Source organism: Sabethes cyaneus, chromosome 3 (genome assembly GCF_943734655.1).
Source record: "Sabethes cyaneus chromosome 3, idSabCyanKW18_F2, whole genome shotgun sequence".
Lineage (NCBI taxonomy): Eukaryota > Metazoa > Arthropoda > Insecta > Diptera > Culicidae > Sabethes > Sabethes cyaneus.
In genome coordinates, this window is record NC_071355.1 from 201,525,703 (window position 1) to 201,552,050 (window position 26,348).

Consider the following 26,348-nt stretch of genomic DNA (forward strand, 5'->3'; position numbering starts at 1 on the left):
AGAGTACTGAACAACTGCAGGACTAGTGCTACAATCCTATTGACACTAACAGGCTCGCCCAGCCGTGATTTGAATTAAGAGTCGACAGGATATGATTTATACATAATAACGGACAAAACACATAAGTTTTTACTAAACACAGTAAGATAATAATTTTGGTAGATTGCCCAAATTAAAACTTGAAAATTTATTACATTGTTTTTATGTAGCCTGAAAGAAGAAAACATGTTTTTTCGTAATCTGTTGTGGCGTCAAATGCTTTTACTGTTAACTCAGCAACTCTATTGAACTGAACTAATCAGATTAAGTAGCTAATTAGTAGTGGAAAGCCAATGAAGATAAAATCTAATTTGAGCGAATTGAATTTTCCTGAATGTGTGACACACACTCATTCTGTTGTAAGAAACTTTGAAATTCGATTGCAGTCTAGCGGAGTGTTTTTTCGTGAGTCGTGTATCATTAAATTATTTGCCTGTAATGTATTTGTACATCCGTAATTTTCCTGTACTCTAATAACAGGGTGCGAAGTCGGTCGCTAAATAAGAGTCAAGTTCTGAAGGACGTTTATACCCATGGCTTTGCTTGTATTTGTATGTTGATATTGGTTTCTAAATTAGTCAGAAACTTGCAGCTGTTTGTTTAAGGCTTAGATGGGGTAGGTCTCCAGCATCACAAGGAAAAAAAAACAATCGAAATGATCGTTTCTGATTCGGATAAAAGCTAACATAATAATTTCAATCGATCTGGTATGCATAGATTCACTATAACGGCGATAACCAGAATGTATGACCAAAACACCTAAATTTACTTGTAACTCTATGAGCCAAGCAAAATTTGACAAAGTTAGATATAAGACATTGTAGAAGTAGTTATTATCTACAATTTTGCTAAATAAAGTTTTGCTGTATCTTTTGTAATTACGGTGCTACAATGCTAATAGCTCATTAGTAACAAAGTGAACGTTCACTTTGCTCACTGGAATGTTTGGAAATATTATTTTTTCATTCACTTCGCACGGTTGGATTGTTATCTAATTTGTATCAAAGCAAGTGTAAAACGTATAGAACCCAAATCTACAAGAAAGAATATGGTGAAGTCCTCTTACGGACGTCTTCTGTCTACATCCGTGGTCCTACGTCAAGCCCGCGCTCGTGCTGCTTCCACATTCTATTTGTTTTTTATACCAAAATGTATGGAAACAAAAGCCCTGGTTTTATATTCCGCTTGGCGAACTTCGCCTTCTGCAGGACCGACTACGGGTTTGTTAGACAAAATTTGTACATCGAAGATAATTGGATGTTTAGATTAAAATCAATTAATGCTACCCTCTTTTAAATTAAACACATTATAAGCCTACTTTCCTTTATTCTTTTGCTGTGTAGTTTAGTCCTATAAGCAAGACATGATATCATCAACTTTTAACCCCTCGTTTAAATAGATCGAAATTGGAAAGAAATGTTTTGCCTAGAATTATTCGCAAACTTTGTGCATAAATGCTGTCTGATTACCATATTTCTTTATCTACCGTATCTGTTCTATTGTGATAAATTGCGATGTAGGTAGCACGTTTTTATTCCGACCGATTCTGAATCCCGGATTGGCTGTAGCACCGGAAATGAACTTAGGTGTATTTACTTGATTGACCGCAAACCAAATGCAAATTAGCAGCATGCGAAAGTTGCAACGATCGACCTTCCGACCGACCGACCGACCGACCTGATCCATCGAGCGAGAAGCTAGAAAAGCGATTTTTCTTCCTCCGACTGTGCAAACCACATTAAACTTGTTAAGCAAAGTAATTTAAATCGTTTGCTGATTTTCTCGTATACTGTTTGTCGATCCGGAGCAGAGCCTTTGCCGGCTGTTTTCTGTACAGTACTGGACAAGGAAATAGTAGTTTTAAATATGAGTATCGTTACATTTATGTTTCGATTTAAGCTTTCTAAATAATAATGCAGATAACCGTTCAGCTGTTACAAAATAAACGTAGGTATGACTACGATTTTTTTCAACGTGGCACAATATAAACTTTTGTTCAACACTGTAGATGGGATGCATCCTGCAGGAAACTCAATGCCATTGCATGAAATAAGTCGAGTGTGAAATAAACCCATCTAATATAAAATGGCCCTAGAAACGTGCGAGAGTTAAATAATTCCATCCACAAGACATTTGGCACGGTTGGTGGGGATGTGCCTTGTTTGAAGGGTATTTTTTCTTGGAAAGTTGCCTAGATTCTTTATGCAGAAACGCGAGGGATTTTTAATGATTCTTCAGCAACTTTTTGAAGGACAACTATCAAAAAACTTGCTAACTCGTTGTGCGACTTTGGTACCACCTTGAAAAGTTGACAATGATCCTCATGGTATCGCAGAGAGATGTCATGTATTTTTGAGGGATCCTTTTTCTGAAAATGTGCGCAGAAATTGTACAATCTTTATTTATTCGTATCTTACATTTAATAAAATTCCACACCAAAAATTGGTGAAAGGATACAAGTTTCATACGTTGCACATAAAGTCAGCAGAACATGTCCTACCGGTAGTATCTACTATCTGAACAAAAATTTTGTCAAATTTAGTGAAAGAATGTGTTACTTCTGAACTTTGAAATATATTTTTTCGCATCATAGAAGAATAATAAAGAAAAACATCGTGCGTCTCCATCGCATCATCGAAACTTGCAGAATTGCCGGAATAGAATATTTCAAATTGAAATTTTGGCCCTCCCCCAGTATTGTATAATTACCCATCGCCCATTAATTAATGCCTTCGGAAAAATCACACTCCAGTGAACGGAATTTTGTGCAGATTTTGTGCGAACCTTCGACGCGTCGCGTCGATTGGACAAAACACAGTACGGCGATGAGCCGAGAGACAGCGAAATTGCTCCCGTCTTCATTGTTTGTTTGTAAATTGGCTTCTGCCAAAAGCATGAACGGATAGTCAGTCCCGCTTTTGGAAATTCATCATCTGCCATCGTTTGTAACCGGGATCAAAGGTCGGTAGCTTTGTTTCTTTATTTTTCAAGCATTGAATGCTGCGCGTAATGATGTGAAAGGGTAGCTTTCTCGTTGGAAAACCTGGAAAATGCCGAACCCGAAGGGCAAATACCGGTTCGTTCGAAATATGCTCCGAAATTAAATCCAATTCGGTAGAAAAGATCCATTTATACTGAGTTTTTTGATGCAGTTTCCGACATTTTTCGGTACTGTGCCGTCAATCAGAAACATCCAAAGAGGCGAGTCCGTTCAATTCAGTAACCAGACACACCCAAATTAAAAGTAGTAGATCATAGTCATTCCGATTCAACTACAACATTGTAAAACTTTTTCTAATGCCAATCATGGATAAATTTTTGGTATGTTTTTTTTTTCTTTGAATGTCTCACCCAACAAATTGTAGAGTGACGGAGATATATTTCACTTCACTTGTGAAGGGTTGTCCCATTGTGCAACACCCGATCCTTTGTAACAATTCAATTTCACTAAACTTGTGTGCAGAATTCGGGATACTGATGATGTTGATGGTTGGGGTGTGTGCCCTTTTTGTATTGCCTGTGTGAAATGACTCCTTGTAACGAAGCTCGTCCGTGACGAATCGTTTTTCGTTATCTTGGGATGCTTTCATTTCAGTATTTTTTTTCTGTACAAGAAAATGTTTTCAAAACGGTAGACGCAATTTGCGTGAGTGACTGGTGGCATTTGTTAGTGTTGCAGACGCCTTTTGATGGGGAGCATGCTTTTTTCGAGTGCCTGCTGCCAAAAACGAAATGAGATTTGCCTTTGCCTGTTGATGTACTTTGGTACTGTTACTGTATGCTGCTTTTCAATGATTGAAATTTGCTGCCACACTTTTCCGTACCTTGACTCTATCGTCGTCGTTTCTGTTTGCTTTCATACCGTACAATAAATTCTGTACATTGGTATATCGAATTACTTTCGAGCTGCTGTACATTTTGTGGGAAAAATCATGCATGTTCCTTCTGGTTTCGGCAGTCACAAGAATAGGTTCGCCTGGAAACGTTAACCTAAAAGTTTCAAAGAGAAGCCATTTCAATTATTCCCATAGAAATGATTTACCTCCGTCGCACAGGCACATAATTTGGATCCCAAAATGGGCTGATGATATCTTTGAGCGTGTGTGACTGTTGAATGTTTGCGTGCGTTTTTGGAGTTGAATGAAATCTGTTGAATTTTTTTTGAAATTTGTTACAAGCGCTGAGCGCTTTTTATAGGATTGTAATTTTAATTAGTTAAAAAATGAACTCAAAATGCAGTATTTTGATTATATTTTCGGAATCTTTTGATTAAAATATCATTTTGAATCACTTAAACATAGATATATATAATATGTAATTAATACAAACACATTTTATTGTGTTTTCGAAAGAAAACATGAAATAAAAAATTGTTGTAAAATATGCACATTTTTTCAGCTACAGAAGAAAATCGCCACCTCGCTACTTTGAGCACTGATAACAGCATTTCTAAAAATCAAGCACTCAATTTCCACGTACCATATTACGGTAGACACGTGACTACTTGCGTCGTTTGACGTCATGGCCGTAAGATTCTAACAGTGATAAATTGGAATAAGTTTCCAATACATCATAAAACGATTGGTTTTTCGTCTTAATCTTTGAAATCGTTTTAAAATATTATTATCCTTGTGAAAGTGGAATGAAATTGATGGCGATGACATTCATTCCCAACGAGATGGTGCAACATGCCATACCGCGATCATTACAAGAGAACTACACCATTAGAAATGCACCTGTAAAATAAAATTGTGGCTATTTGAGCTATATTTTATTTTGAAATGGCATGACATTTCCCACCAAGTAAATCCAATAAGCACCAAAATCAGTCAATATTCTGTGATTTTTTTTAAATTTCAAAATGTATCGTTCTTCTACCGCCTAGTTTGAGATATAAAGAGATCTTTTTCCAGTTCCTTCATAAATTTATACTCTACCACATGCGGCTCCAGACGTTTTTCGGCACGCGAGCCCTTGTCGGAATTCCGTATACTATTCTGCTGCGAGCTAAATTTTTGGCGAACCCCTGGGGTGTTATCCAACTATGTGCAGATGTTTTATAACGATCTCGAAGCAAGTCAGTTTCTTCGTATAGTCCATATTTTATGAAATTTGAATCTGTATAAGAAAATCAATCCCTCTTCAGAGAAACTTGTTTAGTAAGCGTCAAAGTTTTCCCGCACGATCATTTTTCGTATGTCATGTTTTTGTCGATTGTTCTATCCTTTATTTGCTTCGTTCAAAGCTCATCATCCGCCTTCGTTGCGCTTGCTATATATTGAGCGCTGATTCACGAAAACTCCGGGCGAAAGTTTGCGAAAGGAGGAGGAGGCGGAGGATAGCAGTACCCCGTCAATGAATAGGTACCGCCTCCATTGAGCTAGATAATGCACTTTTCTTCATATTTATCCTCAAAAAGGCGTCGATACAGAAAGCAATAAAAAACAACTTACGGATGTAGGAAACCGCACCGGAAAACCATTTTCTAACACCCAGTAGCTGAATACAGAATAGTTGGCGGGCTGGCACAGGGTTGATGACGGTAAGTAGACCAAAAAGGAGGTGGTCTTTTTTGCAGGAAGATTGCATAATCGAAATATTTGTGTGAAGTGTGGGCGCTTGTCGCTGTACGCTTGAGTGAATGCCAACACTAGTAGCTCTGTCTGTGTGTCTCTAGGTTAAAAATGCCATCTGAAATTCGGCCCAAAAGAAGATCGTCTGGCACCTTGTCAAGTCGTCTTGTATAACGCAATGTCGTCATCATGTGGTCCTGAAAATCAAACATCTTTTCCGAAGCTCCTATTCGGGCTTACATTGCGTGTGTAAGTGCTCATAAATCAATTTGTTCTCATTTCTACCGGCCAAGGTACCCGTATAGTACGGTTCTTCGTCCTACGGTAGCTAGGTACCCATGGGAACTACGAATGAATGCTCACACTTTTGTACCTTTCGTGTACGGAAAACCGAACGGTGAATCGAAACGATGAGCCATCCTACCCCGGGGCGGAAGCCGGAGAGTTTTGTTTTTCAAGTATAATCAATCAACATTATTTACAGACGCTAGGACGCATTACTTTAGCTCCGAAGATGGAAATAGCCTGTGAATGGTATATACATTGTCAGAGGTAAGGGGAAGGGGGAATTGAGCTCACCGTATCGGTTCGCAATTTCGGTGAAGTTAGAGAACTGGGTGTTTGGTTTGAATCGTTTGTACAGCATCGCATGGATAGATAGCCATCCAGTTGGATGGAAATGAATTGGTTATTATTGGCTTAGGGCGTGAAAATATTGAAAATTTATCGCCCGTCGATGGGTGTGCTCCAATCGACCTTACTGATCCGACTCAAATTGAAACTGAAGGAGTGCCTAGTGCTTTGTTACACTGCGTAGAGAAGTCGAGCCGTTATAAGACGTGTATTTTAATGAATAAAAATAGATTTCCGTCAAAGAATTGGTGTTTGGAACCTGGTTCAATGTAAACACAAATACATCTCGTGTTGTTGTTTGAATGAACTAAAAAGCTGATGCAATCAAAAATGATTTATACAGATAGACTATATAGCCATTTGGTTAGCCACACGTCCCAAAACATAATCTGCAACATGTGATTGCTCCAATCTGCCCCGGTTCAACAAAAGTTTAACGTACAAAGCTGATTTTTATTATTCGAACAAATTCGAATGCTGTTTGATGTTCGGCTTTTGAGGGGGGAGGATGTATGTGATGGACGAAATAAGCTCCTCTACGCAAAGTTTTCCCTGTTTGTGCTAATCTCTTTTTTCTTTCTTTCTTTCTTTATTCTCATTACAGATCTGCAGTAGACACCGTGTCAAAAACAAAAGTTGCCATCAAAAAAATTTCCCCCTTCGAGCATCAGACCTATTGCCAGCGGACGCTGCGTGAAATCAAAATTCTCACCCGATTCAGACACGAAAATGTAAGTTGTTTTTATTGGTTTTCAGGGGGGCTCATCATAATTTAAAATAGCTTTAGTAAGATAGTCCATTCCATGTTTTAAAATTGAAATTGCTTTTTAGGAGATTTTTTACTTTCTACTCCCGAAGGGTTCGAAAATTCATTTTTTTTCTAAAACCCTACAAGGGATAGAACGTAGTGACCAACCGTGCAGCCAGCAGCGGCTAGATGGCTACCATCGCCTTGAAGTAACTTCGAGCGATAGCAATTTACCTGCTGAATGTCAGCCGCATTTATCCTGAGGCAAAAACTTTGTCGTACCATTTGTTTATTACAGTTTTTGAATCGCTTACTGCATATCGCTGCGGCTCTCTGTCTCGGGATAGCAAGCTAGCACGTTTTGGAAGTTTTTTGCCTCGGGACAGCAGGGAATAGGGAGAAATAAAGTTACGAACTTCCAGTAACCTGCTTGTATGGATGATTCAAGTCGCCTGAGGTGATTCCTAAAACTGATTTATGGAAATGAATGTTCGTGTTTTTCCGGACATGAATAGCTTTTTCCTGAGGTGCGGACTTTAACTGGTTGACTGGTGTTATCATATTTTCACGTACTTTTGGATTACTAGTTATCCGTCCATTTTAAGAATTACTGAAACATTTATGTTCACTATTACCTCACTTCTATTATGTTAATAATAAATAAGTACAAGCGTTTTTTCGAAGTTTACTGATCATAGTTGATATTCGCCAATGCTTTTAAGATAAATAACCTTTTTCAGTGTCCATTAAAATGTACAGATCAAAATTCGTAAAGACGCATTAAAAAACACATTACCGAAAGTTGATGGCAATTTAATTTTCGATCTGACATGTGCTATAATTTCATACAGCCAGTACGTCCGAATCCTTCCATTCGCATGCTGCTACATATAACTTTCGTTACTGCCTTAATTTACCGAAAGAGAGAGGAGTGCTTTGCTCAATCTTGTTTAAGTTAATCCCCTGTCAACAGTGTGTATCCTCCTAGCGTTTCCTGACGCACGATGTGGATCGAAATCGTAGAGTCGTGTTTCTAAGTCAAATTGATTTATGTTGGAAATAAAATTACGAAGCTGAAATCATTTTACCCGTATTTGCTTTCAGCTTCTGGTGGTGGGGATCGTTCCCCGCTTTCTAGTATCCTGTTGCGGTTCATCGATAGGGATAATATGCAAATTTGGGGGAAATCACTGCTCTCGTTTGATGGATCTTCAATCTAACGCGTACAGCTGCTGACGGAATCGGATGGACTTATTCAAGTCAGTTGACCGACCGAGCAGGCTCCTGACGGATTTATGAATACGATGATGCCGCCGTTCATGCTCACGCCCGAGAGTTCGATAATGGCATCATCCTGAGAAACAGATTTGAGGTCGCGTACCGTAGCACCGATCATAAATCGTTTGAATTCTATGCCGTGGGCAATCCATCACTGCCCATCCGTAGTGTTCGAAACTGGGTAAAATTGGTTCCGCACGCATCGATTGACGTACAACAACATCACCTCTGACATTTAATAAATTATGTAATGGTCAGAGGTCGGCTTTAGTCGACATTTTCTGGAATCTAATACATTAGCTCTGAAAGAAACAACGATTTGTTACCGGGCTCGAGGTAGAGAAAGCATTGAATTGATGTGAAATTCGCAGGTGAAATGGTTATTTCAGTTACCCTCTCTGTGGCTATTTGCTTGAACTGAACCATCAAGTAGATTTTGATTTAGTTGGAATTGTAGCAAAACCTTGTCTTTGGTTTGCTTGTTTTCATACATAGAGCTGATACTTCATTCTCGAAACTAACGAAGGGCATGCATTCTAGGAAGAGAACGCTATCTTCCAACAATATTTCTTTTTCATTTTATCAGATTACATCGGTGAAAACTCAGTTCAAATCGTTACACTCTACAATCAAATATTATTTTTATCATTCCCCTACATTACCCGCCAATCTGTGGGCAAACTCAAACCAAAGGGTCGAATTTTTATTAAAATATTGCGTTGGAGTCAATTTAGGAAAGATCCTTTTCATTATTTCGTTGCATCATCAATAGAACCGAAATTTGAATAAAATCTGTTCAGGTTTTTTTAGCACCAAAGCTGTTTTCAATTTGTAACATTTTTTCCTTGGTTGTTCATCATTTAAGTTGCGAAAAATTATTTGTAAAACAATATCGGTTTTTAACTTTATATACTTCCTACGAAAAGCCTCCGATGTTCAGTGAGATTTTCAGATAAGACTTTATTTTGAATAATATTCTAATAGCATATGGATACAAACGATGGGACGGAGGGAAAAGTCGCACGCGTTTACAACATGGTTTACTTCTAGGACATCAAATTGGTTTAAGTTCAAGGGAATCAAATGATTCTCTTCCCTATTGGGACGGGAAAGCTTTCTCTTTTTTTCTACTGAAACAAGTTCCAACAAATTTCTAACAAATTGAAATCTTGAAAATAATATATTTGTTAGTGGCAATAATAAAGTTGTCAGATCGTGTAACGTTGTATCGTCTGTGCTTGGGAAGTTAAGAAATTGTGAAGGAAATGACTCCAGTAAAGAGTTCATCTAACTTTTTAATAAAGTAAGAAAAAAACTAATTTACTCTTCATCATGCATACTTTTGTCTGCAGCTGCAGTGACAGTGATCAGACTAATGTCTGTGCTAGTAAAACACCTCGTTTTCTTAGCAAAGTAGGTTCTATGTACAGAAATAGAATCCATGCCATCCAAGCTTTTCCGATTGATCCCTTAAAAGCCCTTAAAACCTATTAACTTTTTCTGAGGCTTGCATTTGTAAATTTTTTGAAATAAATTTCTATCTGTAAGGCATAGTCCTGCATCATAAGAGTTCAAAACCACAACCAGATTTTGCTAACAATCGATGGAACGTATCTGAAAACCAGAAATGTTGAACCATAAATCTAATTTAACTTGAAATCCACTTGAACACCACTTAGGTATAACATTTAAAACGAAAGACGTTTTCGTACCATCTTCAAACTGTGTAATAGTTTGAACACACTTTTCAATCAAATGAACCATATGCCGGCTTCAGTCTGAATAAGACTTACCTCAGTGCCATCTATTTCACAGTAATCTGCAAGAAGGAAAATAGCGTACAGAGAAAATAAATCCCAATCGTTCTTTCAATGCTCATTGTGTGCATCTAATCGCTGCACAATATCCGTAGGTACATGTATGCACTATATAAACCCTTCGACCGGTCATCGAGGAATAGAACAGAAGTGTCCTTAAGGAGGAAAAGGATAAAGACAGAGATTACTCAGTGATTGTGCTTAGGTGGAGCTTACTGTTTTCTGACCTTTACCGGTGCTTTTCCACTAGGAAATTTCCTGTTTGCTGCTGCGACCTTGAAAATTGAAAATATCAATTGATTGCTTTTATATCGAAAGGCTTTAGCGAGTTTTAGTTATCTCCAAAAGTAGACATGTAAGACTGGCGCTTATCGCAAAAACCACTTTTAATCTAAGTTGGTTTTAAAAACGTAATTCAATTCACCCAATAGCGAAAGGAATCTATATTATACTATCAGATTTATTTAAAAAATAGAAAAGGCCAAATGGCTGTAAGTTGCAACCGAATTACGTATTTGCTAAGTATTTTGTCCAAGTGAATTTGTGTGTGAACATTTTGTGAATTTGTGATAAGTGGAATTAAACGAAAAAATAAACCCAAACAGTTTAAAAACGCTTTAAAACGGTTCTAAAGACCAGGGAATGTCAAAAAGAAATTCTGTATAAAACTATTTCAGAGTGCAGAAAAAACAGAATACGAAATGATTTCAAATTAAGCTTAAAATTAAGCACTAAAACGTTGAAAGATTGAAGAAGCCGGAAGAAGTGAAAGCAAATTAGCAATCATAACAATCGTCAGGCTAAAAATGTATACATAAGAAATGTTCTAATATTGGGAACATAAACGACTAAATTTTTTGAAAAAAAATCGTAAATTTTTTGTTTCAGATTTTGATTCTGCAGTCTTTTCCGCTTATTTTGAGTCTAATTTTGTAATGATCCGACCACGATTTTCTAATTTTATTTTTTATTTACAAAACCACGGTTTTCAAATTTTATATAGCTTTTTCTCAAAAACTACATAACGTATTGGAACAAACTTTTTTTTGTTTTGTTGGTAGAAGCTTGGCAGTGACTTTTATAACTTTTAAGCTTTGTAAACTACACACAGCTTGAGAAAAAAGAAAAAAAGATAACTGAAAAAATTAAAATTTGTCTTCTTTTTTCTTTTTCTCTGGCTGTGTTTCGTTTACAAAGTCTAAAAGTAATAAAAGTCTTTGCCAAGCTTCTACCAATAAAACAAAAAAAAGTTTGTTCCGATACGTTGAGTAGTTTCTGAGAAAAAGGTACATAAAGTTTGAAAATCATGGCTTTACAGGAGCAGCGTTTTATTCCTACGAGGTTGTTCCACATCGCACTGGAATGCCTATGTGTTCGATCGTTTTTCGGCCACTTCCCGTGGTCGGATCATTACAAAATTAGTATGAAAATAACCGGGAAAGACTGCCGAATCAAAATCTGAAATAAAAAATTTATGACTTTTTAAAAAAATTAATCGTTTATGTCCCCTTCAGTTTAGAATTCCTCTGAAACGCTTCTAAAGACCGGAAAAGGTCGAAAAAAGAATGAGCGCTAACACACTTCTAAAGGCTAAAACATAAATTATCTCAAGGTGAAATTAGCAGTCTGCCAACTTCAAAAGCAGTTTTTTTTGGAAACAAAAATTGTGTACATAAAAATGTATTCACTGTGTTCAGATTGGCATGAAGAATACAGTATTTACATTTTTACAAACAGAACCCCGCTTTTGGGCCCAAAAAATGCCTCCGAAATTGGGCTCTTCGATGAAAAGTTAATGACTGCTAATTTCCCGTTAAATTAGCCTTAGAATGACTATAAAAGACTTCTAAAGACAAGAAATGGCCGAAAGGAAATTCGCTCCCAAAGGCTGAGGCTAAAATAAGCAAAGTTTTCCAATAAAGCTTAGAACACCTTTAAGATGATACTAAAGGTCAGAAAAGTCCAAACAGGATTCACTCTAAAACGCTTCCAAAGGCCAAAAAGTGCGAAAAGGAATTCTCTTTAAAACGCTTTTACAAGCTTGGTCATAATACGAATCATTTCTTACCATTTAATTCCCTGAATTTAGCTTAGTATCACTCTAAATCGCTTTTAAAAGTTAAAAAATGCCCCGACTTAAGCTTGGAATAACTCAAAGATGCTCCCAAAGACCATAAAAGTTAAAGCTGATTGCTATAAAAGGCTTCTTAAATAATTAAGAAAAATGACAAAATAAGAAACTATACCAAAGTAAGCTTAGACTTCCAAAGACCAAAAAAGGTCGGAAGAAATCCGCTCTAAAACACTTCAAAAGGCCGGAAAAGTTTAAAATAAGAAAAGACTCCAAATTAAGATTAGAATCGCTTTAAAACACTTGTAATATAATGAATAAAAAGATAAAATAAGAAAAATACTTCAAAGAGGAATTCGCTCTAAAACGCTTCTGAAGCCTGGAAAAATAAAAAATGACTTCGAATTAGGCTTAGAATTGCTCTAAAACGCTTCTGACGCTTCTGAAGCCTAGACTGAAGTTTTATGTAGCGTCTTAGTAGAATACAAAAACTGAAATTAAAGAAAAGAAAAAAACTTTTTCGAAATTAAATTCTACTATTTAGGTATATTTATTCTCGACAGATACGTATTTCGCCTACGACTTGCAGGCTTCATCAGATTCTGTTTTCGAACTTCGAAGCACGCTTCCAAATGTCAAAGGCCAGAGCAATTCACTGGAAAATTACTACCGTAATTGAAAAGTGCTCTGATTGCTTTCAAAACTTGTATATTTCTCCCTTCTCGGAAAATTTTAAACCCGTATTTTGTATTTGGCACTTGGGGTACCCTCTTATAAATTAGGCTGGTTAAAAAATTATCATTTTTTTGCTTGTTTTGTCTTCAAATATTGATACCTTTTAAACCGTTGAACCATTTTTTATTATTTTGGCACCCAATGTAACATATTTTATTGTGCTTTTAGGAAAAAACATATAACTGAAACTCAAAGTTTTTTATAATCCTAAAGCCATCAAAAATAATTTTAATTTTGTAAGGTGTCCTGACAAAAGATTGCCACATGTTTTTTATACTTTTTTGAAATTTGAACTTTTTTTTACATGACATCAAAGATTCAAAGAAATATTTTTTTTGTTTATGACGTTTAATTTTTTTTGGTATTATTATGCAATGGAAACGCTTGTTGCACTACGTTCAACTGCAAGGGAACAGATAATTTTGGTAAGAAAACGAATATTTCTGGTTTCAAAATGAAAAGCCTTTCTTTCTATTTTTGGATATATTTTGTTAATATTCTCAGCTTACTAAAAACATACAAAAATATTGTCTTTCGTGTCGCTTTGAAAACACGAATAAATGAATATTTTCGATATTCAGCTTCAGTCTAATATTTTTTCGAAGCTGCTCATCAAAATGTCTTTCATTTAAAATCAAAATTATTAAAATCTCCCCAAGCAACACAGCTTGTTATAGAATAGTATAACATTACATACATCAGAACTTCTCTATTACTAGAAAAGCGCAAAAAATTGAAGTCTAATGAAACAACAATTGAAAGAAGTATCTATCAGGTTATTTCATACCATTTTAAAACGTTATTATAGCATAAGCTACAACTTGTTCTTCCAGTAGTTTAAATTTAGTAATGGAGACATAATAAAAACTTCGTGTTAACATGTTGACAAAAACAAACATTATTCATTTGATATGAGCTGTCAAATTAATTCATGTTATCACAAAACTTCTCAAAACCTTAATAATAACGACACATGTTTTCAAAGTACGTTTATAGTACTCTTAAACGACTACTTTCCATGAAGATTATTTTCTAACTTGTTTTGTGTGTTACTTGGGTCGGCTGTGGTTCAAAAGTTATAAATTTCATCTGCCGGTGAAACTGATCATAACACAGAAAGGGCACCCTAAGCGTGAAATAAAAAAATACGGGTCTAAAATTTTCCGTAAAAGACCGAATGCATGTGAAAGAAAGGTTTGAACAAACTTTTAAATTTCGATGTCACCTAATTAGCACACTTTGGGTCCATTTAGTTGAAGCAACCGAATTACGACTGCATATTTCAGTTACCGCAACAAGTTTGTAACAACGGTGCTAGTAGGGTCATAAAACAAAGTTCATACATGACATTTACAGATTTGGAATACAGTTGAACGAGCAACGCTAATTTATCAGAGCAAAGCAAGAGCAAAATGCGGCAACTCTTCTTACAGCCTCTCCACTCACACAGGAGAAGAGAAAACGAAAGCAAAAATACACTTATGCAAGTAAAGGGCGACACAGGAACAATGGTCGTCCGCCATTAGCATATCCAAAAAGTGGCCCAAAAAGCGCACCATCTCCAAAAACCACACCACTTGGAAGCAATTAGAACTGGATCGGATTGGAGTTACAGTGGGATTGGATTGTGTTTAATAGATTGAGATTGGATTCCTTGAATTGGCATTAGATTGGATTTAGTGGACTGCTATTGGATTGGATTGAGGGAAAATTGTCATTGGATTGAGTTGGGATTGTGATTGAGACTGGATACGGGCTAGATTGGAACTAGATCAGGGTTGGAATGGATTAGGATGAGTTTCAATGGAGTAAATTGCGATTGGAACTAGATGGTGATAAGATTAAGATTAGATTTAGATGGGGATTTGACTGAGGATCAATTACGATTGGATTGGGATTAGATTGGGCTTGGATTGAGATTAGGATTAGATTGCTATTGGATTGAATTGGAATGAAACGTGAATTGGAACAAGACTTAGTTTGGATTAGGTTTGTGATTGGATTAGAACGAAATAGGATTGAACCTAGGATTGGTTTGACATTGGATTTATATTGGATTGAGATCAAGAGTGGATAGGGGCTAGATTCAGATTTGATCAGAATGAGATTGGGATTGGGACTGGACTTGGAATTGGATTGGATTGGGTTTATATTCAGCTGATAAGGATTGCGATTGGATTGGGATTTGACTGGGATCGGACTGGTACTGAATCGAGATTGAATTAGAGTTGGATAGGGAATGAATTTGATTGGATTTGGATTGGGATTGGGTTTGGACTGAATTGGGATTAGATTGGAATTGCATTTGGATTCGATTGGGATTGAATTGGATTTAGATCAAGATTCGATTGGAGACGGATTGGGTTTGGGAATTGGATAGGAATGCGCATTCGATAGTTTGGGATTGGATTCAGATTGGGATTAGAGTCACCAATCTTTCAGTTGTGTAAAATACATCAAATGAAATGAATATCATGGCATTCATCTTGTGTAAAATGGCAAACGAAAAAATGGCATGAAATGGTCTCTGGCAACTTAGCGTTTCAGCATGGCTAATTGAATTCAAAGTTTCTGTAAGCAGATCCATTGATAACAATTATGTGCACATCAAATCGATCAAATTTACGAAACAAATTACTATCTTTGTGACTTTTCCAACACACACATATGCACATTAAAAAGCATACTATTGTTAAATTCTCGTCATCAAAAATCATAAAACTTTACACTTTAGAGTAACTGTTGCAGAAAGTCGACTAGAAGAATTACATTACATTAAGGCTTTATAAATTTCTATAACTCTGTCCAAATCGAAAAACACTTGTTGAGTGTTATAGGTCGTGTTGAAATTATGTTTTATGCATCATGCTGAGTGGTGCTATAAATACGGATCCGAAACAATTGCAGTATTCAACGAATTCGCCATTAACACGAACCTATCGATTTATTTAATAGAATCACCGGCTTATGCTAAACGGCTGTTACAAGCGGCTGGTCTGGGGTGACGTTTCAATTTTGAAGCACACCGTAGCAGTAGCGAGCAGCGAATGAAAGGCGCATGGTAATTCCTGCTGAATTACGTCATAAGCACTGCCTCTCTCTCTGCTGTAGTCTCGTTTTCTCAAGAGCTCATCCGCCAGCTTGTCGTAAATTTCAATTTTTTCTCCATAAACCCTCGACCCTGTTGACAGCTGCTTAACTGCCGCCGGTGGAAGATGCCTTACAAAAAGATGGGATGGAAGATGAGCTTTTTTGCGGCAATTTGTATGATTGGGTCATATAAATTTACGATTGATAATCTCTGTAGCGTGGCTTTAATGTGCTTCAGGTGATTTCAACGACAGCATTTCACTAAACGGGCAATCATCAAGTGTTCAATCGGGGTTCATTTAGAATTTATTCAAAAAACCTAGTCAGAAACCAAGCGAAGAGACATTTTTCAACCAGCAAGCGTAGATCGCACAAACGCATATTTGCATAAAATATTTGGTTGACATGGCCTAGTTGCCAGGTTTACAAACAAATGCAATATTTATGAGTAGACAATTTAACAGTTCACTCAATTTACATCTGCTTTGTTAATCTCGACGAGAAGGTGCCTTGCCTTTTCGTTTAACGACTTTTAACAGAATAAAAAAAAGAATTTCAGTGTCACTCTGCTCTGCTCCTCCCTGAGGAGAAACTTTTCACGACTTATTTAAACAAGTCTCATAGTCATCATTTTCCACACCAGACAACCGCAATATGGGGGTGCACGGATCATTTTTTGATGTCTTTTCCCTGCACGGATACAGTCAGCCAGTAAAGCGCAACCAGCCAGTAGATACGAGCGAGCGCAGAGGGAAGCTGTGGATGCTGGTGCGCTGGTAGAGGATGGTAGATCCTTCGCTTAGACAGGATAACGTGAAAATCACTTTAGCGCTAGTTCTCGTTGACTGCTTACACGATGTATCCTTGAAATGGATGATATTCAACTGAAAGTATCATAATCGTAATCGTCATCATCATTACCAGCGTCGAAAAATGACAGTTTATGAGTGTGTGGTGCCGCTCGCGGCTGCACTTCCAGTTTCAGTACGTAACAAATCGTTAGACACAAGATAGAGCAAACAGCGATCCCATCCCAGTAGAGCATTTCGATGAAAATGGCGGTCGAAATATTACGCCATCGAAAAAGTGCTTTTTATTGCGTAGTGTAATACGCTTGCATTTTTTTATAGAAATAGTTTGTATATTTAGTTTTTTGTGGTTTCTTGATAGAAAAATTCAGCATTTTCCAAGCGTCACTCTAATCTAATCTGTCGACGGTACAGAATTTGAATCTAAAACGGCCACAAAAGCAGACATTGTCCTGGGCATACCTTTGGAATATTCCATTCCGTAGCTTGAATAACGGGCATTTGTTGCTGCTTGCTTGCCGGTAGTTAGCATTAAGCATTTCGTTTCCAGCCTGGTACACACAAGCAACAACCTGAAAAAGGAGCAGTGTGGATTCGTCCTCCGTGATGCGGAATGATTACTTTTAATCTTTCCACTAAGCGCAACACTAATGGAAGAAACTCAAGGCAGCCACTGCTGCCCGGTTCAACAGAAGAAAGGGTTTTCTTTGGCATCAGGATGAGTAGATGTCACTTTCGAGTGAATTACCATTGCTTGAAATTGCGCGTAGAAGAGAAATGTACTTTATAATGGGTAGAATAGTTGCCGTACTAGTTGTTGTGACAGCATTCAGTGTTAATGTTCGTTACAGCCATCACAGGCTTTAAAAGAATTCAAATACATCCTAAACAGATATTTAACCAACGAAAATTCAGACTAAATTTAATTTTAAAGCTGATGAAATACACTCAGAGTTGCGTAGGATTGATTACTTCCTACCCCAACGAACTGTTATTAATTCTAAACAATCTACAGTCTCTTACCATATTATTATCGTGCAATGTTTATTACTAAAAGACTAAAAATCGACGAAAAACAAGGTTTTTTTTAAGTTGTCCATGAAATTATCCATTTTTGCTTGCACATATTATCAAAAAAATACGATGCTTGGTTCAAGATTTTCAATTTTTTAAATAAGCAAGCTGTATGAAAAGCGGAAAACTTCTATTGGAGTCGTTAATCATTTGTCTATGTATGTGCAAGCGCCTTCGTCAAAATAAAAATTTTGCATTTTGCATAAAGCAAAGGTTATTATTTATTACTAAAACCTTTGGAACTAAACAAATCATTTTTCTTCTCAAAAGCCGAAAGTTCCTCCTTGCTCTAAATTCCCCTGTCTACCTTTGACCATAAATTCGAAAGCAAGCGGCGGCGTGGAGGATGGATGGCGGCCACTACACGGCGATCGAAAGCTAGAGCACCATAAAAAGGCAATAAAAATGAAAACGTGCTTGCGGAGAAGCTTTTTGTTGACTGGAAAATGATGTGAAAACCGCATTTGGGAAATCTAACTTACGGTTCGAATGATGTTAGAAATGAAGTGTTTGAAATAAAATTATGAGCGAAATGGAATGAGCGTTTTCGTCAATATTTGTTTTGTAGAAAGCAAAGTAGAATAATTACTGCTTCGCTGTTACTGAAAATATACTGAAATGTTTCGTTTCCAATATCATTGGTCTTTCGAACCTAATCAAATTAACGGCTATTGCCGGATTACCGTATGTGGGTTCGTTTTTTTTAGAGATTCGGAAATTTTTACGAGCGCAGCCTCGTGGTGGATCATAATCTACCAACAATCAAACTTATTCTACTGTCTGAAAAATTGGAAACCGAACAACCCACTTAGTCTCATACTCCAGGCCAGCAGCTGGATATGGCATCGTTTCGCAGTAATACCAATTTCATTGGTTACGATTCAGTTGAAAAAATAATTTTTTGATCTGCTAATGTAATAAAGTGCTTTCAGTAGAATTGAGATATACTGTTTTAATGAAGACTAGTTATTTTGTGATAATACAAAATAACGTGAAAATGAACAAATGGTAAAAATGTTTGTCAAGTGATGATTGGTAGTTGTAGTGCAGTTTTGACCTCTTCATCTTTCCTAAAAAAAAGAACCGACAAGCTACCGATGGCACTAACGCCACATTAACGCATTAAAAAAGCATTCGCACACCTGTACAGTGACCGACGAAACTGGTATTATCACTCTTCAGCAACAAAAAATGAACCCGCTGTCTGGTTGGCCAGAACCACGAAAGAAAAGCAATAAGACTTTCGGAATTGGATTGGTAAATTGTGATCCATCTTGAGAGTAAATAATTCGGAACTTCTAAAAGAAGACGAATGTACACATTCGCAATAATCCATCGGTAGTTGGCATTGGTTAGATTAAATGAAAGTCTTTTTCCCCGACTGCTCGAAAAGTTCACCCCTCGTACAAGTCGTAAGTCGTGCAATAAGTATTAAAATGTAATATATTTCGCCTAAAATATTATCAATAAATATTACCAATAATAAATAGTTCTCTAATAACACATATAGTATAGCTGAAAGGTAGTTTTGATTGCTTGAAAATATATTACTTCGTTATCAGCGATTCAATGAAAACAGTCTACTTTTTACAAAAAAAAAAAACAATATTTTTGGTTTAGGTATTAACTACCAACGCGTTGCAACGTGCTCTTCCATTTGAAAGTTATACTCTTCTAGTTGTCTGAAAGCAACTCTTACTTAAATTCAATTTTTATTTTACTCGATAAACAGTCAATGCAATCATTGATTTATAATCAAAGCGTTAGCACGGTCGGTGATTGACAGACTACTTTAATGCCAACATGATGATGCCTTTAGCCTAATTTCAATTTCGTTTCACAGAGTTAGGCCCAAACGAGGGCGAAAAAGTCATTCAACATGAATAGCAACAACGCTCCGATGCGCGTGCCCTGAGTGAAAATTAGTTCAGATTTTCACAGCTGAGGCAGTATATTTTCGACAATGTCTAGTAGTAGAACGTGTGATTCTGGTTTTCCGTTTTGTACCCAGCAGATCCATGAATGTAGAAGTTATTACTCGTGTTGAATTCAAGGCGAATTTCAAATATCAAATTTCGGTTTATTTTTATGTGTTGAGCGGGCTCATGTGAACTAGTATAACATCTAGTTATACCTAGCGTTCATTTCTGCACGTTTATATGTGAATGGTTCGGTTTGTTGATAGCGTTCCCCTAATTCGGATATGATAAGCGTGAAATTGTTAAGCACCTTCGAAATAAGCGTTAAACTTCACCAAGGAACGGCTCAGTTAAGAAGAAGTTTTCACCGAGTTAACGAGTGCTTCCACCTATCATAAGTAGGAAGAATTTTGATTACTCCACGGTTGAACACCTTCAAAATTAATCTAATTAAACCACATTTTTCATCATGTACTGCTCATCACTCATAATAATTTACTCTATAAATGCCCCATATATAATATTTTCAAATTGATCTAATTCGAATCTGATTGCTCAGATCCCTCGCCATAAACATACAATCTATTATATTTTTTACTGTAATTTAAGGCGTAAGGGTAACTTGAGATGGCGCGCGCCATATTAATCCCACGTGAATGCCGTTTTCTAATTTTAATTGTTCGAGCACAGCGCTGCGACAGCCGTGGATTGTTCCCGTGAGTTCCAAGACCAAATGACCAGGAACAGTCGGAAGTACCACATGCAGACTGTCACGTACACAGCCGATGGAATGTGGAGTTCTTCAATTTAGCAAGAACGATTTCTTCTGCAAAATAACTGTAACGATTGAAATTCAGGCACACTCTTTGAATAAAAATTCAAGCTGGTCAGCCCAGCCTAACCTAGGATCTCAAAGTGGACGGGCCTGTCAGTACTGCTTCATTACAGACTTATTTTTAATAAAGTTTTAATGCCCTTTATCATTTTTATAGCAGCAAAATTTGGCTTGATTTTTCCTAAATCCTGTGATTTTGATGTTTCTAAATGTTGCTTTGAAGTTATCATTAATATTTACCCAACTTTGCTATTATGCATTTCAAATCGCCATTTCTGAAGTAGATAAATGATCAGTGTTGCGAAGCCCATACTCGTGTGGTCTAATTTTCTAACACACGCGTAGGGGGGGGCTCCGCAGCCGCAAGGTTGTCGAGTCTGCTTTGACAAGCGAGTGGTCGTGGATTCGAATCTTAGTAGAATCAAGCCATTCGATATCGTGACTTCCCAAGTAACAATTCAAAGCCGCTTGGTTTTATTTGAATTTTATAAAGGTTTTATCGCGGTATGAATCATAACCACTGGATTTATTGTGGTATTGCGCAATACCAAGAGGATACGAGTCCAAACACACTTATAGCTAGCTAGAAAACCATAATAAAACTGTTAATGAAGCGAATTTATTTATTGCTTATATTACCACGTTAAAGCTTGTTGGCTGCACCACGTCTCCTATAAACTTACCATAAGTGTGGCGTAGCAACACAAAATGGCGCACCAATCAAAATGGATCTTATCGCGGTTACTTGTCAAACCGCAATAAATCTGTTAGTTTTATAGAGCTATTAAAATGGTAACACTCTAACCAAACAGTTTTGTTGCTGCTATTATTAAGAATACCAAAGTTCAACACCAAAATCATTTTTTTATGCGAAGCCATATTGCCATATTTTAGTATTTTGTTTAACTCGAAAACAACAATTCATCAAAGCAAAGTATTTTGCAGAAAGAAGGTCATTATCAATCGGGTTTCCTGTCATAGGAAGCAACTAAAATGATTTTGCTAGAAATTGAGATTGACTAACTGAATATTTTCAATTTGTTAAAACAACCAGTTTCCGAAAATTGCTAAATTTCAGTGGCGCGCTGATTTTATCGACCTATCATATCAAAATGCACGATGAAATTAAATGCGCACATAGTGAAAACCAACGAAATTGCTTAAAATTTAATAAATATTCAATATTTTATTCTGGTCGCTATAAACCAAATCGTTCAGAATGATCTGTCAGTAAAACTAGCTTAGTAAAGCTTTTCTGCTCACGGATATATTTTCAAGTTGACAAAGCTAGTGAACTTAGCTAGTGTTTGCTAGAAAAGCGAAAAGCGAAAAACAAAAAGCGAAAAGCAAAAAGCGAAAAGCTTTTTTAAATTATGGTGAAGGCTGTCAAGCAGCGAAAGCTTAATCGGTTTTATTCTTTCGGTTCTTTTACAAATTATTAAATGAAATTATAAATGAGCATGTCCCCCTAAAGAAAGTAAGGCGACATGGCTATTCAAAATATCCTATTTGGTTTAACCAACAAATAAAAAACTTGAAAAATCGCAAACAAAAAGCCCATAAAAGGTACAAGAATAACGGCAGTAACGCAAATCTGGCCCTTTACTTAGATATTTGTAACCAACTAAATGTAGCCATTGATACAGCATACGAGCAATATAATTCCAAAACCGAAAGTGAATTAAAACGTCATCCAAAAAATTTCTTTAATTATGTAAAAACTAAATTGAAATCGAACAATTATCCGACAGAAATGTATCTCAACGAAACGGTTGCTGATAACCCAGATGAAATTTGCAATCTATTTTCAACTTTTTTTCAAGGAACTTATACTGCTTTTTCGGAAACAGATCGGGATTACAGATATTTCGATTTCCTCCCAGAATTTACTACTGATATCACTATCAAAAAAATCGAAGCACATGTTATTTTAGAAGGTTTAACTAAGTTGGATGCCTCCAAGGGTTGCGGACCCGACGGTATTCCTCCCGTGTTTTTGAAAAAGTTAGCATTAGAACTTACAGCTCCATTGTATTGGCTTTTTAACATGTCACTAGAATCCGGCAATTTCCCTAAGGCATGGAAAGCCTCATACCTCATTCCAATTTTTAAAAGCGGTAAAAAATCTGATATAAGTAACTATCGAGGTATTGCTATTATTTCTTGTATTCCCAAACGTTTTGAAACAATCATTAATGAATCGTTGTTCAATCAAGTCAAAAATAGAATATCTAATATGCAACATGGGTTTTTTAAGGGCCGCTCAACTAATACAAATCTAATTGAATTCGTTAGTTATTCGCTGAATACAATGGACAAAGGGAGCTATGTAGAAGCATTATATACTGATTTCAGCAAAGCATTTGATCGCGTTGATATACCCATGCTATTATTTAAATTACAAAAAATAGGAGTCCAATCAGATCTGCTTAAATGGATCGAATCCTATCTGACTAATCGTCAGCAAATAGTCAAATTTGAAGGGAAAAAGTCAAAGCCTCTAGAAGTAACCTCTGGAGTTCCCCAAGGTTCACATTTAGGCCCTCTCTTGTTTATTTTATTTGTGAACGATATCTCTTTTTTGCTGAAAAATGTAAGGGTATTAGTATATGCCGATGATATGAAGCTCTTTTTAGAAATAACAAACGAGGAGGACGTCAGAGTATTCCAGCTCGAAATACAGGTTTTCTATATTTGGTGTAACAAATATCTTCTTCAGCTTAACACTCATAAATGTAGATCAATAGCCTTCAGTAGAAAAAGAAACATGCCAAACATTACAATTTCTCTAGGAAATAATTTGGTTGAAAAGTGTGAAAAAATCAGAGATTTAGGAGTTATATTAGACTCAAAACTAACATTTATTGAACATTATAACACAATTATCAACAGAGCTAACAGTATGCTAGGATTTATAAAAAGATTTAGCTACGACTTCCGTGACCCATACACAATAAAAACACTATATCTTGCATATGTGAGGTCAATATTAGAATACTGTAGCATAGTCTGGTCACCATTTTCATTAATACACCAGGAACGAATAGAATCAGTACAAAAACAATTCGTGCTGTTTGCTTTGCGTAAACTAAATTGGACAAGCTTTCCTCTTCCCTCTTATGAAGCCCGCTGCTTGCTTATAAATATACAGACACTAAAACAGCGACGTGAGTTCGCCAAAGTGTCATTTGTAAACGATATTGTTTCACACCGTATAGATTCTATGGAAATTTTATCCAAACTCAGCTTTTATGTACCGAACCGTCAATTGCGGAACCGAAATATATTTAGCATAAGTCACTGTCGCACAAACTATGCCAAATTCGGGCCTTTAAATCAGATGATGATCGCCTATAAGCAACATTGCGAAAATATTGACTTTACTATGTCTAAATTAAAATTAAAACAATACTTTAACTCTACGCGTTAGATGTAAAAAATGTAAGCAATATTATGTAATTTAAAAGTTGCACTGTTCAGTTTTCTTTGTAGACTGTGTTGTAGTGATAGAACTAATATAATGTAATAACTAATGTAAAAGGTCTACTATGATTTGACGACTAAATAAATAAATATTGCTGCTTTTAGCAGAGCGTGATACGTCTACTTGAGTTTATAACGTGATTCTTATAGCGGTTATGCAAACATTCTGAGGAGTGGGCCACTTGGCCAGAAAGCAGTTTTATAGCGGTCATCAGAAAGTTCTGGTGGAGCTCATAGTTTTATTAGCGGTTTTATGAAATTGGTCATGAAAACCGCTATACGAACGTAATAAAACTTTGAGTTGTTACTTGGGTTTAGCATGGGTTTATTCTCAGGCCCCTCCATTTACCCTTACTTCATGCTGAATTCTATATTTACCCTCTGACGCCTCTTGACAGTGCAAATGTCCCTCCTATAGTTAAGTGTACTGGTCAGAGGTACGAATGAGTCCTCGCCAGGGACGGCTATAATATGAGATAGAGTACTGGCAGTGAGGAATATGTGGGTAAAGTAGATCAAGATTTGAAGGAAGGGTAATTCCCAATACACACAAGCACGCATAAATCTTAATAAAAGCATATCGCTCATTCAATAGCGATTATAGCTAAAAAAAATACAGTGCAGGTCATACAGCAAACACCCGGGCGATATTACAATAGATCAACTTAGGTCGCAGTAATGAGTCCACACATGGAAACACACGCGTACTCATTCTAACGAACACGCCGGCAGAAGCATCCCTGTCGGATGCTCGCTCTTGTTTATTCATGCACTGCGAGTGTGTATTTAGCTAACAGCTATGGTCGTCGCTCTTGTTCGCCATTGCAGCCCAAGCTGCAGATACTGAATACTCGCGAGTGAGTTATCCGCCCGTGAGTAGAATCGAGAGCGAAGATGAAGAAGAAAAGAAATATTAATGCAAAATCTGTATTCCAGTGCGCCACTAGTCCACTAGGCAGCTGATTTCTCATGAGTTATTTGATACGCGAGTGAGCTATGTAAAATGACGATATGAGGCTGTGCTGTCGCGAGTATGTTGGTAGCAGAATGTTTGCACACAGCAACGGCGGCTTTTTGTTTTACACTTGCGTGAGCGCGCTCGAGCGGGGTGAGCATGGAATGTTATACTTCTCGTTCTCTTTTGTGTGAGAGTAGGCATCGTTTACTTCTCGCTCGATTTGCAACATTGTAAATCATTACCAGTAGATAAAAAGTTTAATCCATGTTGCTCGGGGTTGACATTTTCTTGGCTAGAACTGGACCATGGTGTATCGTGCTTAAAACTTACAAAATGTTGCAAATAAACTATATTAAAGGTCTCTAAACTATACGTAATAATTCCGGAGTGATTCGCGATACGGCGCAACAAGCAAAGTGTAAACAATAAAGAATATCACTGTGATAATTTGCAAGTACGTTTTCAAGTCATAATTTAAATAAAAGTTACAAAAATCGAGTTTAAAGACATAAATTGATGTAGAATAAATCAATCTTATAATTTCACAACAATACTGCATAAAATTTGTGCATTCAAGCTCAAAATCAAAAATTTTATAGTTTAACCCCTTGGAATGAGCCTCAAAGCATTTTGACAATGAGATTCACCCAGCCCTGTTTCGCCATGTTTTGATTTTTTTATTTAGTTTCGCCGTTTACAATGCGCCTGTGTTTTGAAAACAACGCAGTTTCGCTCTTTATTACAAATAAGCCTGTTACTTCATAACAATGAAAGGGGCTAAACTGTAAATTGTCTTTTGTTTTGATTAAACACTTCTATCGCCCATCACTAAAAACTTGTTTTAAATAATTCTAACGATTAAAAGAGAAGAAAGAACTTTTGCCATGGATATTATCAGTGTTTTTAAGGCTGATGGTGTAATAAAACGATTTGTTTACAATTTGCTAGTTGCGCCTCAATCGCGTATCACTCCGGAATTGCTTCATCGAGACCATAATAAAGCCTCGGTCCAAAAAATTCTTGGCATAGTAAACAAAGAGTTGGGAATTATAATCACACAATTGAAATAATATGAATCCGTTTCATACGGGTATTAAACTAAAATAGAATTTTGAATAACTGTTAAATAAAGTTATTAGCAAAAATGAACAATACCAACCAAAAACACATAAAATTTTCATAAGAAAATTACTCGGTAAAATAACGTTCAAACTATACATCTTATTTTGTATGGTATTCTACCTCTGATCGACCAGAGCAGCGCAATGACTTGTTCCAGTGAGCTC

At 36.5% G+C, this 26,348-nt stretch overlaps 1 protein-coding gene across 2 annotated transcripts in view; it reads left to right on the plus strand.

Moving 5' to 3' along the window:
• Positions 1-26,348, plus strand: part of LOC128744097 (mitogen-activated protein kinase 1) — a 122,581-nt gene that overhangs the window by 75,144 nt on the left and 21,089 nt on the right. For both annotated transcript variants that reach the window (XM_053840875.1, XM_053840876.1), the window contains exon 3: positions 6,850-6,976. In XM_053840875.1, the coding sequence (XP_053696850.1) occupies positions 6,850-6,976 (127 nt within the window). The remainder of the gene's footprint in view (positions 1-6,849; positions 6,977-26,348) is intronic.